We start from the raw sequence: 17,422 nt of genomic DNA, 5'->3' as shown, positions 1-17,422 counted from the left end.
TGGATAGAATTTCTAGGTGCATCAGGCTTGGAGGCTTCAGCATTTCATCCCTTCCTTTTGCGGTTCATTTGGTGCTCTTGGCTTTCTTAAATCGGAAAGGTTGACAGGCAGATCAGTGCAGAATATGCAGTCATGCAAACGGTGTACCGGTCCTTCAAGGTGAAGAAGGAGCTGAGCTGAAAGGCAAACCTCTTAGTTTACTCGTCATTTTATGTTCATACCTTTACCTCTTGTCACGAAATGTGGCTTATGACCGAAAGAAAAAGATCCCAGGCAAAAGCAGCTCAAATGAGTTTCCTCTGCAGGGTGGCCGAGCCCTCCCCTAGAGATAGGGTGAGAAATTTGGTCATTCAGGAGAGACTGAGTGTAGTGCCGCTGCTCCTTTGCATTGAGAGGAGCCAGCTGAACTGGCCAAGGCATGTGATAAGAATACCTCCTGGACGCCTGCCTCAGGGAGTTTTCCATGAATGTCCCACCAGCAGGAGGCCGGGGACGACACAAGACATGCTGGAGAGACAATGTGTTTAGGCTGGAAACGCCTTGAGATCCTGTCTGATAAGCTGGATGACGTGGCTAGGGATAAGGAGGTCTGGGCTTTCCTGTTAAGGCTGCTCCTCCCTTAGCCTGACCTTGAATAAACGGTAGCTAATGGATGGATGGAACCTTAGTATGGCTCCTGATCAGGGAAGGCACCTATAAAGTTCTTTGATACGTAAGTATTTGTTGCACAGAAATCTAGCCATGAACATGACATTCAAGGGGACATTTTGTTATTTCGCGCCTCTTACTGGTGAAAAAAAACATAACATTAACACAATTTTGTTTTTAGCACTTAACAAAAATACATGAACAATCATATAAATGTGCTTTTATTAATTCTTGTAGGGTAAGAAAGTTGTATGTGTCTTACATAACATGAGGCTCACTTAAAGAGAGATGACATAATTGTTCACCATCTTGCTGCTATGGGTACCTTAAAAGAAAAGGCCAGACAAAAAAAAGGAGAAGAAACATTTTGTGTTACTTAGTATTCTTCTTTGTACTTTGTAGCACTAGTTACATCTAGTGGTCGAATATTACACGGAATCCTTTCATCAGATGGAAAATATTGATGCCATGAAAATTGAAAGTAACTGTTCAATCGTTATATTGCCATGTGTTTATAATACTTCCGTCAGATCTCCCAAAAAACATATACAGCCAATCCTTAAACAAGAAGGAAACATTTTTGGCAAACGCGCAGAAACGAACATAGAAAAATAAACATTCAAGCTTTAGCCGCGTGCATTTGTGCAGATGTGTCGTCCACGTGCCATAGCACTTCACGTGTGTTCAATCAGTCACGTGTGACACTGAGCAATCGTGTGTTGGCACGTGGTGCATGGGGTCCAAAGTGGATGATCAATCGTCCTTTTTAGCTCAAACTCAACATCATTAGCCACTCACGCTAACGGCTCTTCTGGGAAGGGAAGCAGAGTCACTTAAAGGACAACCTGCTTCAGCGGATGACTTGAAATGGCCTGGCCATCGCAAATGATTTCAAGCAACACTATTCCTGGCTGGTCAATATTATGTATAGTGCATCCGGAAAATAATTCACCAGGCTTCCTTTTACCTGTTGCTCACTAAAAAAAATCCATAAATAAACCCTTCCTTTGTGTTGGTAGCGTGGTCACTAAATACTTTGTATCTTTATTGTTTTGTTTTTACCGTGGCATTATGGTTAAGGTTGTGTGCAATCCTTTCCGACAGATTCTGAGCTGGCGCTGATGTACAACGACGCGTCGGTCCTGGAGAACCACCACCTGGCTGTGGGCTTCAAGCTCCTGCAAGAGGAGAACTGCGACATTTTCCAGAACCTCACCAAAAAACAACGACAATCACTGCGCAAGATGGTCATTGACATTGTGAGTTTATCATATTTAATTCACCTGAAAAGTGTTCTGATATATAGTATATGTCTAGTCATTTTAGGTGTTTAAAAAGATAAATCCAGGGATGTACCAGAGAGCGTTATTGTGCATGGTCAGTTACTAGCAATGTTGTGGGAGTTCTTGTTGAAAATTACAAAATGATGGACAGAACATTAAGAAAAGATTTTTTTTTTTACCTCATATCAGAATATATTTGTTAGCTTTTCGGTACGTTCAATAAGATTCACAACATTCAGTCCGGCTTTCAGCTTGTAGCTTAATTTTTATTTTCGGCCCCTTCATTCGTTTGACATTCAAACTCCTGAGTTAGATAGAATACTGATGTTTTGTTATCATTATCCTCTGTCTGTCCTTCTGTTCTTGGCTTTTCAAATATTTCATAATATTAATAGACCCGTGAGGTAACCTCTCTCAACTTGCACTGACAAATGCAAAATGTGCTCATTTTTTTCTGCCACTGAATATATTAATATATTGTTTTATTCTTTGTGTCTCAGGTGTTGGCTACTGACATGTCCAAGCACATGAATCTACTGGCTGACTTGAAAACCATGGTGGAGACCAAAAAGGTGACCAGCTCGGGTGTCCTGCTGTTGGACAACTACTCAGACCGGATACAGGTCTGTTCACCAATTTCTCATTCAAGCACATGGAATAGCCCAAAAGGCATATTCAAAGCGCAGCCTCATTTTTTTTGCTACCATTTTTTTGGTTCATGTTTACATTATTCATGTATTACACAACAGGAGCGAAATGGGAAGTTTGACTGTAGTTTTTCCATTCAATTAGGTACTCACAATATTTGGACTTTTGCCACCACAAATCAAGTCCTCAATGAATACAATAGAATTGAACAGCAGTCAAAGTCATCAATCAAAAACACTACACTTCTCTTTCTGTAGTATCTACATCAATGTCAGGTGAAGTTTCCTTTAATTCACGAGGAACAATGACAAGCGAATGCAATTTTGGTCCATTACCGTAGAAACAACCAATGACAATAAAACAGACATGTCTGTGTGACAAAGGCCTTATTCTCATTTTCTTTTTGTTCGATAATAAATATATTCTTGCATTTGCAATATTCATCTTGAATGGTCACATGATCGGAAAACACGTATCCTAGGAAAATTAGGGGAGAGGGGAAAACTGCATAGCTGAAAATGTAACTTTCTGCCACTTCGGCCCCCTCAACCCATTCTTCCAACAATCCAAAAGGTAACATAAAAGGAGAAAGGCACTATGGAAAAAAGCATGAGGGCCCTTTAAACTCAGTTGGGCATTGTTAACACATACTTAATAGATTAACTATTAAACCTTACATTTTTAAGGACACCTCAAACAATGCACACCCCCTTAAATAATGCATCTTAAAATCCGGTGAGGCTTGTTAAAAGAAAAAATGTAGTTTTGTTTTGTTTTTTTTCAATCAGGTTCTCTTTGTACTCCACAATTTACGGTTATTGTGGACTCTTTTTTTTTTTGTGTAGGTCCTGCAGAACATGGTGCATTGTGCCGACCTGAGCAACCCCACTAAGCCACTGCAGCTGTACAGGCAGTGGACGGACCGCATCATGGAGGAGTTCTTTAGCCAGGGTGACCGCGAAAGGGAGCGAGGAATGGAGATCAGCCCCATGTGCGACAAGCACAACGCCTCTGTTGAAAAAAGCCAGGTGAGAAGATGTGCCAGGCTGTTTTTTTTTTCTTTTACCTTTTAATGGTTTTAAAATCAAATATTCCATTATAAAATAGAAAAAATCTGATGCATATTTATTTAGGGTTTAATGGATTGGAAATTGTTTTTTTACTGACAAGTTTATACTATAGTAGACAAAATAGGGAGAGGAGACATCAATGCATTTTGAATTCGCAAGGACAACAGGAGAGGACTGTGGCAAAAAACCCTCACAATGCCAACTTCCAAACCCCCTTTAAAAGCCCTCCCCTGAGCACTTGTTTTTAATTAAATCTACCAGGTTACAAAAAGCAGATCTGTCCTATAGGGTTTGGTAGTCAAAGAACAGCGACATTATGCCATAAAATATTGAACAACAGTGAGGAATAATAGTCAAAATTGCAAACAAACCTGGCATGCAACGCAATCTCCTTTGCAGGTGTCAAATAGAAAAAACTAAAAAAAATAATAATAAAAAAAACAGAATAAACTTATCATTAACTCACTGGGCTGCAATTTTCGACTATTTTAATAGTTATTCAAATATTTTTTTTCTTTTTTAAATTAAGCATTAAGTTTATTAAATCATGTAGCAAATGATAATAAAATATGGGTACAATGAAAAATACATCATAGTGATTTGTAGAAAAAAATGAATGTACTGTGAATGGCCTATCTAAAACCAATTCGGCACAGTGTTAGGTCAGTAAGAACCTAAATCCATAAATGAATAAAACTCAATTTTTAGGGAAAGCTAAAAAAATAATAAATTAAAATCAAATGGTTATTTTATCCCTCTGAACCAAGAAAAGGCTCATTAGCAGCAGTAGAACAGTAAATAAAATAATTATTAGGTGCATTTTGTGAAGTACATTTAGTGGTCAACTGCAAAGTCCGTAAGAAAAGTACTTTACTATCCTCAACAGTTCAAAATCAAACAGTTTTACAACTCAGGTTTGTCATTTTTTAAATATTTAACACTGACATTTCTCCTTCCGACTACATGTTCACCAGGCACAGTCTAGCGTGACGCTCTCTTCAATAGCGAAATATATGCAGATAAAATGTACATATCATCAAAACCGCATTGGCTTGAATTTTACCGAAGCAAATCAGTCAATATTCCTTAATGAACACATTATACAGACTAGGATTGTGACGATCGTTCTGACGGAAGCGCAGCGCTGAGAAGCATAGGAAAAACCTGAGTGCGTGTTCACTTGAAAGGGAGTGATCTTCTGCAGGGGAGTAAAAATTAAGCGCAACACTCGTACCTACTTAACATAAGATTGCCCGAAAATACATGAAATGTACCTAGTAAAATATGCTCCCTGCAAATCCTGGAGTGCTTTGATAGCTGCCGGTCCCTCCAATTGCAAATATCCATTGCCGTTTTCTGTCTTCATCAAAAGAGGTATGATAAAATGCCAAATTTGGGCTTAGTACCTTGCCGGTTCGCACAGCCTGAAAACACCTTTGTACAAATTTGTGGCTATATTCTTCTGTAATGGTTATTGATATTCTTTTAAACTCAACCATTTTTTGTCAACTGCTGTCATGGCACTCATACTTCCAGGAATTCCAAAGTGATATCAAGTGCAAAGGGTCAATACAAAAACAAAATACTCGTGGTTATCCGAGTGGTTGCCTTTGATGGCAATAATTCACGCAGACTTTTGCACCGTGTTGCTTCTTTATTTAAGTTTTTTGCAACATCCATTCATCCATTTGCAGGTGGAAACTTCTTACATATCAGCATTACAGGTACGTCACCCTAACAGGTGGGATACAAAAACCCTCGAACTAAGGTTCCGGGCGTAAACCACTATGACATAGGTGAACCACATTTACTCTATAACAGTACTTGTTAAAGAAAACTAAGATTAAATGATTCTTTGCAACGATCCAACAGGGCAATTTCCTCTCACGCTACACAAGTTCTCCAGGCACAGTGGTTAAAAAAAACACTGGTTAATTTTTTTTAATTGATCAGCATGATTAATAGTACCCCTTCCCTTTGCACAGGTGGGCTTCATCGACTATATCGTGCACCCCCTGTGGGAGACGTGGGCTGACCTGGTGCATCCGGACGCTCAGGACATCTTGGATATGTTGGAGGACAACCGGGAGTGGTACCAAAGCACCATCCCCCAAAGCCCCTCGCCTGTCCTGGATGAGCCTGAGGACGGCGGGCGTCACCCTGGCGGGGACAAGTTCCAGTTTGAGTTGACGCTGGAGGAGGACGGCGAGTCAGACACGGAAAAAGATAGCGGCAGCCAGCCGGAAGAGGATGAGGACGAGGAGGATGAGGAGGAAGAGGACGAGGAGGAAAACAGCTGCACGGACTCCAAAACTCTCTGCACTCAGGACTCGGAATGCACCGAGATCCCCCTGGACGATCAGGTTGCAGAGGAGGAGGATGTGGCCGAGGACGTTGAAGCCCCCTGCTCACAAACGTGTGTGGTGGAGGAAGAAGAAGAGGAAGAAGAGGAAGAGGAAGTGCTAGCGGAAGGCAAGGAAGACGGCCAGGAGGAAGCAAAAACACCAGACACATAACAGTTTAGGGAGTCACCAGATGAACTGCTCTTCTTAGTAATGATTATTTATAGAATTTTTGGAGGAGGGTTGGGTTATTTTATGCTTTGTTTTTCTTACTTGGATTTTCCCCTTCTGCCCTTTCAGACATGCCTTTGAAGCCTGCTCCAGACCGTAGCACTCCTGCAGATAAGGACTCTGCAGAATTTTGCGCAAACTTGCTCCAGTTCGTTCCATCCGTGATCAAGTTTCATATCAAAATAAGCCAAATGATAAAAATCAAGACATGTCACAACATATTTATTTGGGGATAACGCCCTTTGGAGTATATCGAGCAAACGTATTTTTTTTTTTTTTAATCGGTATAAAATCCTGTTTCACTTTCCTCAGCTCCAACTAGGCTTTGAAAGTTTCAAACTTGCGACCATGATTGAAACCATTTATTTACAACTTAACCTGTGAACACAAAACCAACATAAAGTTTACCATGCTTTCATTTAATGGCCTTCAAAGTCGGATTCATAATCAGATCCATTACACCAAAAAGTGCTTGCTCTGGTCGTGCTTTTTGCGTTTATTTATATCTTTCTGGAAGCCTTTCTGTTTTTTCCATTCTCTAACATTCGTCTCTGGTGCTGTGAGTAATAATAGCGTGTTAATGCGATAAAATCCAATTCCTTAATTCGGTACTCTCAACTGCCATGATCTGGGTTCGGTTAGGATTCGGTACTCTCAATTGCCATGATCTGGTTCGGTTAAGATTCGGTACTCTCAACTGCCATGATCTGGGTTTGCTTCCCATTGCATAAACTGTTTTGCAATTATGGTCAGCGATATTACCGGCTGATCAATCTTTGCACAAATAGCGTAATATACGTACTATTGTAAATCATTGTGAGTTAAATGCACCCTAACTTGAGTAATTTTCTAGTTAAAGAAAAATGCATGTTATACACAAATACGTTATCAGTAAAAGCTGAGTCATCAAAACCGCCATGGAATGAAATTTTCCACAAACTTAAAAAACATTGAACACTATTGAACTGTAACAAAAATATAGAGAACTGTAGTTTAAATTTAAGGTTCTCCAATTTGGTGCCTTGCAAGTAGCCCCCTAAGAACACCTGAGTAGCACATAGGTTCGGACAATAGCTCAACTTTAACGGATCGTTGTAACTTTCCAGGAAATGTAATCTCTAACTGGTATACAGTAATGTGTTAGTATGTGACTAAGGCTAACTAACTTCTAATAACTACAACATCGTGTTAACATATTAACAACATAGTAATAACACTCTTGCCAATCAGTACCACAAAATAGCTCTCAGCTTCAAAAAGATTCTTGATCCTTGGTTGAAATAGTTTACTCTAAATCAGGGGTCTCAGACTCAAATTATTCGGGGGCCCGTTCAAGCGAGGATAGTGAGGTTGGGCCAAAATTGGATTTCCCAAAATAAAAGCTCCGGTTAAAACATTCTACTATTCTCAAATATATATTTTCTTTCTTTACAAAATCAGGTAAAAAAAAAAAAGAATAATAATTATTATTATTAATATTAAAATCAATCAATCAATCGACCATAATTTACATTGGCCATGATTTAACTTATCTTTTAAAGCAGGGGCCTCAAACTATCATCTCGGGAACACAATTGACCTGAGTTTATAACCCCCTTTTTATAAATAAATACATTATAAGATGAAATATAACATGTAATGTAGTCTGCGTCCATATTTGTTAGTAAATACATATCAGAAAAACTGCATAAGCCTACATTATCTTTGTTTCTGTATGAGATTGAAGACTAGATAGAAAAACACCAAAACAATCATGTCTCTACTCGTAGCCTGGCCCCTCAGCTGTTTTTTTTTCGACCCAATACGGCCCACTCCTCAAAATGTTTCCCCGCCCCTCACATAGTACACAAAAATCTTCTGCTTCTGCTTGAGCAAATGTTGTGAGAGTCCTAAGACGTCAAAAGCCCTTAGGTCTGGATCAGGCTTCAACCTGGGTCCGGCACAAGCACCGGTACTCACTCACCTTACTGTCCTTGTTTTTGTTTTTTTTAACTCAGGAAAACATTTCAATTCCTGTTGACACTCCTGCTACATCCATCCCTTTTTCTTTTATGTGTCGGAGGGGTTTTGTGCGTTTACCGGCCTTTCCAAACACATTACGGATGTAAAAGTCTTCCTTGGAAAGCAGAGGGGCGCCATCTTTTGTCCTTTCGTCCCGATATTTTCTACGCTTTCGTTTCAAGCAACGAGGTCCTGTGTGCGAGTGTGTTTTTGTGTGCGCGTGTAGAACCCTCCTGATGCGTTTGCACTTGCTCCGACAGCATTTATACTCCTCGATAGTCGTACTACAGCTCGGCGAACTCTTCAAGACATTTTCCGATCAGCTTTTGTTTCTGCCTGTGGGGGAAGCTAACTTGAAGATAAAACAACACAGTTGAAGTTGGTGAAGCCTTGAAAATCTTGTTGTTGCCTAAAGTTCTTTTTGAACACATCCCGAGACAATGCAATGCTTTGTAGAATGAAAATGCACTTTTTTTTTTCAAGTGCAGTAGATGGGGTGATTTTTTTTGTTTGTTTTTAGGTGCAAATTCATTTTTTGTTTTTTTTTTGTTTTTTTTTGCTGAGTCCCTTCCTCTATTTTTTGTTGTTGCTGGTTTTTATCACATCCAAGCCAGTCACATATTCTAGTCTAGTGGTCGGCAACCACAACGTCGCAAACCGGAACCGGGCCACAAAAAAAAGAAAAGAAAAAATTGCCTTAATTTTTGCCAATATCGTTTACACACTTTTTTTCCAGCTAAAAAAAAGCCTGAGTTAGGTTGTGGGTTATATTGGGGTTTCATGGTAGTATATCACCGTAAAAGAGCAATGACTGGTCACTCTAATAACATCGCTGACCGCATTTGCATTGGATGCAATGGGAATCAAACCCGGATCACATTGGAGAGCATGAGTGTTAAAGCCTAACCACTAAGCTACTTGTATTGCAGATGACAGAGACACTAGATTTGTTAACATCGTCACACTATTTTTACTTGTCAAGTCATGTTGTACAACGTTTTAACTGAACATTATGAGAAAGAGATCTGCCAAAACAACGTCGTACAATGTGATACCGTGAGTAAAAATACTGTGGCGATGAGATAAAATTCAATGCCCTGTATATCACCAAAATATTTGTTGGTTTCGTGATTAAACAGTGGATTTGGGGTTATTGTTAATAGTATTGAAGTTATTGTTATCGTTATTTCTAATTCTTTATTGGGCCGGGCAGCAAAGATATAATTAGATATTAAACCGGTCCATGTTACAGAAAATGTTGCCGATCACTGTTCTAGTCTACTCTGTTTCACATTTTGTATTTCAATATGTTTACTGTCGTTCATTATTATAGATTTTGATTTATATTTATTTGTGTTTTTCTCTCACGTGCCAACATGCCTCTTACACGTGAGGTTTTATCTATTTTTAATCTTATTTCCACGGTTTTTAACCGTCACGTTTTCAAAGTCAACCCTCCAAATATGTTCTTTACAATAACGTACCACCCCTTGTCCAAACAGAATATTCCGATGAAGTTTTATCAAAATTATTGAAGATTTTAGCATACCTAAGAAGACTACTGCTTTATGTGTCGGACTACTACATTTTCCCCTTCAAACGCCTTCCAATTTTTTCTAAATCTACCATTTTTTTAAATTACAAATAACAACAAATAACAAAAACAAATCTGGACTCCAGACTATTAAACGAGTCCATGGGTGTGAAGCGAGACTAATAATCTGCTTCAACGATTGCATTCGATTTCTGGTTTGGTAGAAGTTTGGCACTTCGGTTTGAAACTAGGATTGTGATTACCGCGTAAAAAAACATGTTTCGGTGGTGGGGAAATTTGAAAATGATATCACAGTTGCTGAGGTAATGGCCAATCGCATTATCGAAACTGAGTCGATTGGTCAGTAACTGAGGCCTGAGCCACATTGTTGGTCAAGATGTATAAAAACAGCTGGATTTATTTGCTGATTTTTTGGTGTAATTTTCAATTATTCCCGACAAAATTATTACTGAGAAAAATTAATAATGTACTTCTAAAGAAAATGATTTGAAAACATATTTTCGAACATTTTTTGCAATATCAGATAAGTGTTCTCGTTTAAAGGGACATTCTGCATTATGTAGTGCCTCCAAGTGGTAAAAAACTGCATTAAAAATCTAAATGTATTTGAATAATAATAAAAACAATACAGGCGAGCAATTCGGTTTTAAGTTGTAGTTTTTGTTTTTTTTTTAATGTGCAACAATCCAGCTAACTGTTAAATATATGGCACATAGGAAAGGTGTGTATTGTTTAGTACATCCTAGTAGTAAACATAATTCATTCATTCAATAAATAAATAACACAATTGACCTGAGTTTATAACCCCCTTTTTATAATATATATATATATATATATATATATATATATATATATATATATATATATATATATATATATATATATATATATATAAAGTGATTATTTAAAAAAAAAACTACTACTTAATAAGCGTACATTTTTAAATATTAATATTTGAACAAATTAGCATTGATTATACTTAACATGAGCCTTACCAAGGAGGAGCTGATTTTATTGTCGCCATCTTGCTGCTACGGGTACCCAAAAACCTTAAAAAGGTTTTTCAAAAAGATGAGAAAAAAAAAAAAACTCGATTTGGTCACGTTAAGTTTCTAAAGCTTGTATCCTTTCTTGTGCTTTTTGGCGCTCGTTTTGGATTGCACCACACAATACAGCGACATCTAGTAGTCAAATAATAAACGCTGCCCCTTTAAATAACATATTATTGTAAAGAAAATAGTGGGGTTGACTTCATGTTCATTTGGTACAGTAAATAGTTGGATGTAGCGTAGATAGGCTCGGCCAGTGGAAAATTCCGACAATTTTTTTCCTCTTCAGTGTAAAAAAAAATATGAACAGCAGTTTACCAAAAAAGGAAAACACCCTTGAAGACTGCACACTGATTTTTTTTTTTGTATTTATTTCACTTTAATTTTATTTAATCTCATTTTATTGCGTGCCAATTGTTTTTGATTTCACCTGCATTTTATTCTCATGCTCACTCAATGCCCTTACCAGTAATACATTTATTATTTCTTTCTGTTTTTTTTTCGCTGTTTACAGACATGATATTTATTGTTGTGTACGTAATATAATGTGTTTATTATTACTGTTATTGCTATCATAACGCCGTTTGTTGTAAATGGTCGACTTTTAATCATCCCTTTTGGTGATGGTGTTGATGTAATCACGTACCTCTTGTTGAGAGAATGTGGCGGAAAGAAAAATATTGGATTTTTAAAAAGGTTGCTTGGAGGGTGTTAAGCTATTTTTTTTTCTAAAAGAAAAAGCAACTGTTGCTTGGCCCATGGGCTGTGCCTTAAATTCGACACCCTGTCGCCCTTTTTCTTTTCTTTTCCTTATTCTGCTGCTGCATTTAAAGAATATTCATTTAAACGGTGGTTTACCGGGAAAAAGTTTCAAAAATCTAAACGGATGTTGCTGTTGTGCTTAGCTTGGAACCATGGTTCACTCACGATAATCGATTGGCCTAGGGATATCACAATACAGTGTTTATATTAAAACATCTACAATACATAGTGCTGTTGACTAAGTGAAGAAGAGAACAAGATTTTTCTTAAGGATTCCAATTATGGTGTTTTTGTCTCAGTACCAGAGTATTTAACGTTTAAATGGTAACTGATACCAATACAAGATACTGCTATATAACCCATAAAAGTTTCCCTAGTCCCGTTAAAACCCATTTTAAAAAAATTGTACACCTCCATGTACATATACAAAGGACAGTGTGCATTATTTAGCCCCCCTTATTGGTAAAAATTCAATAAAAACAATATAGATTTGAATAATATATTTTTTTAATCAATTATTTAACGAAAAACTTAATAATAATTTCAAAATACAATTGTATTGAAATATGATCAAATATTACAAACTGTCCCTTTAAGATTATATCGTAAATATACAACAATTTATTTCCTCATGATTTATAATCTGTAGTCAACTGCCATTGCAAGTAAGATACACGGATATATGGGCAGGTTTCGATCCAAAGCATCGATATTTGACCAAAAGAGACAATTGCGACTACATATAACAAAGTCCCAATAACATACAGTCATTGTAAGTTCTAACGATGCCGTTTCCTGAAAGTTTTTTTTAAATTCTATATCAATGACACTGGTTACAGATTTTTAGGGGAAATGTGAGAAAATGTATTTTTTTTTCGGAATGAAACTAGTACTAGTGTATTGTGTTAATTAATCATTGATCGACACCAATACAACTGATAAACAGAATTGTCTCTGCCTTCTGCGAAAAATAATAATAATTCTAAATGAATGGTTACGAAAATATTTTCACAATAACGAACTGCATAATATTCCACTACATACCAGTTCTTGATCTGCCTGCATAGGTAGGCCTAGTATATGCCACAGTCGCGAGTACAGATACTTTTTAAAAATGTTTTTACGCTACATTAAATGAGATTGGTATCGGCAGCGAAACTAATACTTGGTTTTGTAATCGCTTAAAATGCTTATTGTACTTAAACTAGTACGAGTCTAGTATGATTAAAAATACTCCAGAATTTTTGTCATATTTAGTCGTTTCAAAACATAACAAAATATTTTTCTTTAGTATTGCTTTTACGTAATGGCAATTTAAATGTATTTCATGTCCCTGTTAGTCAAATGGACACCCGAAGCAGGCCCAATACTTGCATTAACCCTTATTACGTGTACTCGCTCATCCCTTAATAAATCCATCTATTCACTTCCTAATGTTAGCCTAACAAAAGAAAATGTGCCAAAATAAATCAACAGCACGAGCCTTTCACAACGAGTGCGTTTGTTTTGCTTTTTTGCTTCCTGATCCTTGTGGGCCACCATAGCAGAGACCTGGCCTCTGGTTAAAATGCCTTTTATGTTTTGCATTGGAAGCCAAACTTTTCCTGAAGGAAAGCACACGGGCTTAGCGACACACGCACATGACACGTGCACGTTCAGCCGCTGCTGCATTAAATTTGGCTGAAACGTTGACAAAATGTGTGTTTGCCGCTGATTGCAGGCACGCCTTTTTTCTTCCTCTCTTCTCGCTTTCCGTCGCTCCCTGGCAATAGAACCCAAATCCGTTGTTACGGCTTTTTTTGACACATATACTGTAGACGCTAAACAGCCCTGGCCCAATGGAAACAGTGTGTTATTTTTTGCGTTCTATTTTTAATAGTGTGAAAGGAATAGTATGAAACTGTAATTCAAAAATATGAAAATAAAAATGTCCTCAGGACAGTTATTTTTTGGAGGGTTTTGTCTTTAGAATGCTAACCTGTCTGGACGATTCACAGGACAATTACAAATGTTATTTTAATGGAATCTTTGTTGATTGCAGTCTATTGGATAGAACTGTAGAACATCCGACTTTGTGTAAAAAAAAGTGAAAATGGAAGAAAAAAAGTTTTATATGCAATGGATTAAATAAAAGCATGGGTTGATTCTGCCTAACCTGAGGACTCCATTTTTTATTTGAATGCAATGCCATATATATATATATATATATATATATATATATATATATATATATATATATATATATATATATATATATATATATATATATATATATTTGATCTGCAACCTCAGTGGAACTGTTTAAATCTAGGCCTAATACACACTTCCAGGTCATCCTGGAAGGGGGATTACCTCATGTGCAGTCCTTTCTTAAGGTTTCTTCATTGACCTCATGTTGAGATGTTTAGTTTTTACTTGCCCTCGGGATAGGTTTTGGATCAGATGGTGTAATGATAGTCTGCAGTTTGCAATCATCAATAAAGCCCTTTGAGACTCCTTATGATAAAGGGCTATACAAATAAACATGACTTGAGAGAGAGAGAGAGACTACCCCTTGCAGCAAGACAGCCAGTATTCATCTTTGATCGCAGGTTTACATGAAAATACATGTATTCTTGGCTCTTATTTTCATCAATATTGTTTTAATTTAGTTTTAGGGTTTAACTACTAGTAGGAGCTACGTAACACACACTGTCGCTTTGAAACTGCTATCATCATTATTACTCATACAGGAAAAAAATATGTTAGCTTACCATTTGGAGAACAGCAGCAGATATGTATTGTTACCTGTACCCCGAGCCAGTGTGAGGTCACTTTCAGTCGACAGCCAGTGGCAAAATGGCTGCACCCTGCAGTTGTGTTGAAACAATCGCATTGTCAATTTAGTTTAATACTAATTATGTGTTCCCGCTAGTCAGAAAATCTATGGGTTTTAGAGACTATTAGTCAAGTCAAGTCATGTTTGTTTGTTCAGCCCTTCATCACAAGGAATCCCAAAAGGCGGCACATGCCACAGATTATAGCAAACTACAGACTATTATTACACCCTCCCCTGATCTAAAACCTACATGAGGGCACGGAAAAACTCAAAAACCTGAGGAAAATGAAGAAACCTTGAGAACGGACCGCACTTGAGGTAATCCCCCTTCCAGGATATATAAAATTGCCTTTTTATTCTTATGTAGTATTTCCAATCAAACAAACACTATATTACAATTTTTAAGTAGGACACTATTAATTGTTTTATTACGCATTAACTTTTTATCCACAACACAATCCAATACAAAGAACGTTGTATCATTATAACATACATCGCAGTTTGTCCATTAAAGGGACAATGTGTATTATTTGCCCCTGAGTTAATACTTTAATGTGTCGTGCAACCAAAAAAGGAGTACTAAAAAGCACAAGAATGAATACAAAAACGGAGACTCTAAGTGACCACATTATTTTTCTTTTCTTTTTTTCTTTTTGCCCATCCTTTCCTAAGGTCTGTATTTTTTCAGGTACCCGTAGCAGCCAGATGGCAGAATAACTATGTCAGCTCCCACTGGGTGAGGCTCGTATGAGGTAAACTTCTTAACCGAAGAGTATTTATATAAAATGCATGTTTGTATGAAAATGTATACATGTTTTCATGAATTAAGTAATTTCTAACACTAGGAAGCATTAAATGCACTGTCCATTTCAATTACAAGGTGAGCCGAGTAAGAACAAGTGTCTAGGAAATGAATGAATCTATTTTTATTTTAAAGGGGCAGCGTGTATTGTTTTAACCGCTAGATGTTGCCAGGGCCGTTGCTAGCCATTTGGGTGCTTAAAACAAAAATTCTTTCGCTGACAGTCTGACACTTGACAGTGAAAGCACGCCTCCTAGTGACACTTTTCACTATCTGCCCAATACTATCATTCACTATCTAAGTTTTAGGGCTTTGTTTTTAAAAAAAAATGTGATTACTAAACTGTTTGGTCTTTATTTTGTTTATAGGCCAAGGCAGAAGCAGATTCACCCTTTTTCCCGGAAAATTTGGTTCATGCTGCTTTTGTATTGTTAAACCATATTAGCCCATATCATTAACACTTTTAACACTTAACACTTGTTTCCCATGACCCTGATTTCTTTTGGTGCCCTGCTAGGTACTTGAGGCCCTACGCAATGCAAGTTATGTGCGTTTGCGGGGCTACGGCCTTGCATACATTCATATTAGAGGCTTAAATTAGGAGTTCCGCAGGGATTATTCTCCGGAATGGACAATAGTTTTGTGAAGCTTTGTTTGAGAATATTAAGTTCTAAATAGTTTTGGATTCAAATGGGACTTCAATCTATCCAAATCTGAATTTTACAAATCGGTCAATGCTATTTGAAAGAAATTTGTTTATAACAGCTGAAATTCTGAAATATCAACAAATAAATCCCCATATACCCCCACCTCTCATACAAGTGGTGTCAATTCTGGACAGTGAATGTAATAATAACATTAAAAGATAATGCTCAACAAAAATCACATTTCCTGAGAAATAAAATGAAAATGAATTAATTGCAAATTTGATGACAGAGTGATAGATTGAGAACAGCGTATTTAAAATCATCCATAGCCTCCAAAGTTAAAGAAACACACTTTAAAACTGAGCATAATAATGATCAATCAAAATAATTATTAAAATCACGTAAAACTGAAGATAACATCTGCCCATTTTGCAACAAGGATAATTATAAAATGACTATATATTATTCTCATTACCGATTATACGAACTTTTGGAAAATACGTTCAGCTCTGGATAACTCCTGGCCTCATGTTACATTTGCCTTACTGTAGTACAAAACAAGAACGATAAAAGAGCAATAAATCACATTTCATGTATAGAAAAAAGTACATTCCATAGTATTCAAAATGTAAACCTATTTTTTTCGACAAGTAATTTTTTTGTTAAATCTTTAAATATGATAAACATATGCATTGTGCAAGTGATATTCAACATGTCACGATTATTTATTTTTACGTTCTAAATTTTATTCTTTTTTTTTCTATTCATTATCCGTTATTATTTTTTATGATTTATTTCATTTTCTCTGTACTTCTCCCGCATTTTCTGTTTTCTTTAATACTGTTCACTTGCATTGCTGTTTTACTGTTTCATGACCATTTCGTTTGTCATGATTTAATTCAGTAATAAGGCGTTACTAATTGTGTCATCTCCCTCTAAATCAGACGTATCTTATGTAAAGTAAATGCATATACCACCCTGTATGCGTATTTTTTGAAATGCACCTTTAACATGTTTTTTGCTTACTATTTATGTCAAAACAGTTTTTTTTCTTCGGTGAATGACGTTTTATACCCCTAGGAGGCGCTGAATGATAACGTTGACCCTGAGAGTTCCGCTCACAGAATATAATACCAGAAAGTGCTGTTTGCAAGCTCAACACTAGATAGCACCAACGATCAGTAAAGGACATTATCAAAGGGTTCATGGTCTGCGCTTTTCAAGTTATTGAAGACCTCCCAAAAGCGCTTTAAATGTGCTTCAAACTTACCCATTCACACACAAACCCAAAGAAGAAAAATCATAAAGGTACACTGTGTAATATTTGACCACTAGATGTCAGTGTATCGGGTAGTACAACCGAAATTGAGTGCTACGAAGGACAAGAATACAACCTACAGACACTCAAAGTAACCAATACGCACAATTTTTCTTCACATTCTTTTTCTGACCAGCATTTTTGAGGTTTCTCCCTACCTGTAGTAGCAAGATAGGGGACAATAATATCAGCTCTCTCCAGGTGACTCTTATGTTATGTAAAAAATACAATTTTCTCAACCTGTGTTT

General features: G+C 36.9%; 1 protein-coding gene across 1 annotated transcript in view; it reads left to right on the top strand.

The window, feature by feature from the left end:
- pde4d (phosphodiesterase 4D, cAMP-specific) overlaps positions 1-10,581 on the top strand; it is a 73,037-nt gene extending 62,456 nt beyond the window's left edge. The window contains exons 12-15 of the mRNA XM_088336115.1: positions 1,753-1,907; positions 2,432-2,554; positions 3,425-3,607; positions 5,635-10,581. Of these exons, the coding sequence (XP_088192241.1) occupies positions 1,753-1,907; positions 2,432-2,554; positions 3,425-3,607; positions 5,635-6,165 (992 nt within the window). The 3' untranslated portion in view covers positions 6,166-10,581. The remainder of the gene's footprint in view (positions 1-1,752; positions 1,908-2,431; positions 2,555-3,424; positions 3,608-5,634) is intronic.
- Positions 10,582-17,422: the final 6,841 nt, after the last annotated feature.

Source organism: Urocampus carinirostris, chromosome 5 (assembly GCF_059441175.1).
Source record: "Urocampus carinirostris isolate Australia breed hairy pipefish chromosome 5, RoL_Ucar_1.0, whole genome shotgun sequence".
Taxonomy (NCBI): domain Eukaryota; kingdom Metazoa; phylum Chordata; class Actinopteri; order Syngnathiformes; family Syngnathidae; genus Urocampus; species Urocampus carinirostris.
Note: the sequence above shows the minus strand (reverse complement) of the source record. Positions and strands in the feature narration are given on the sequence as shown.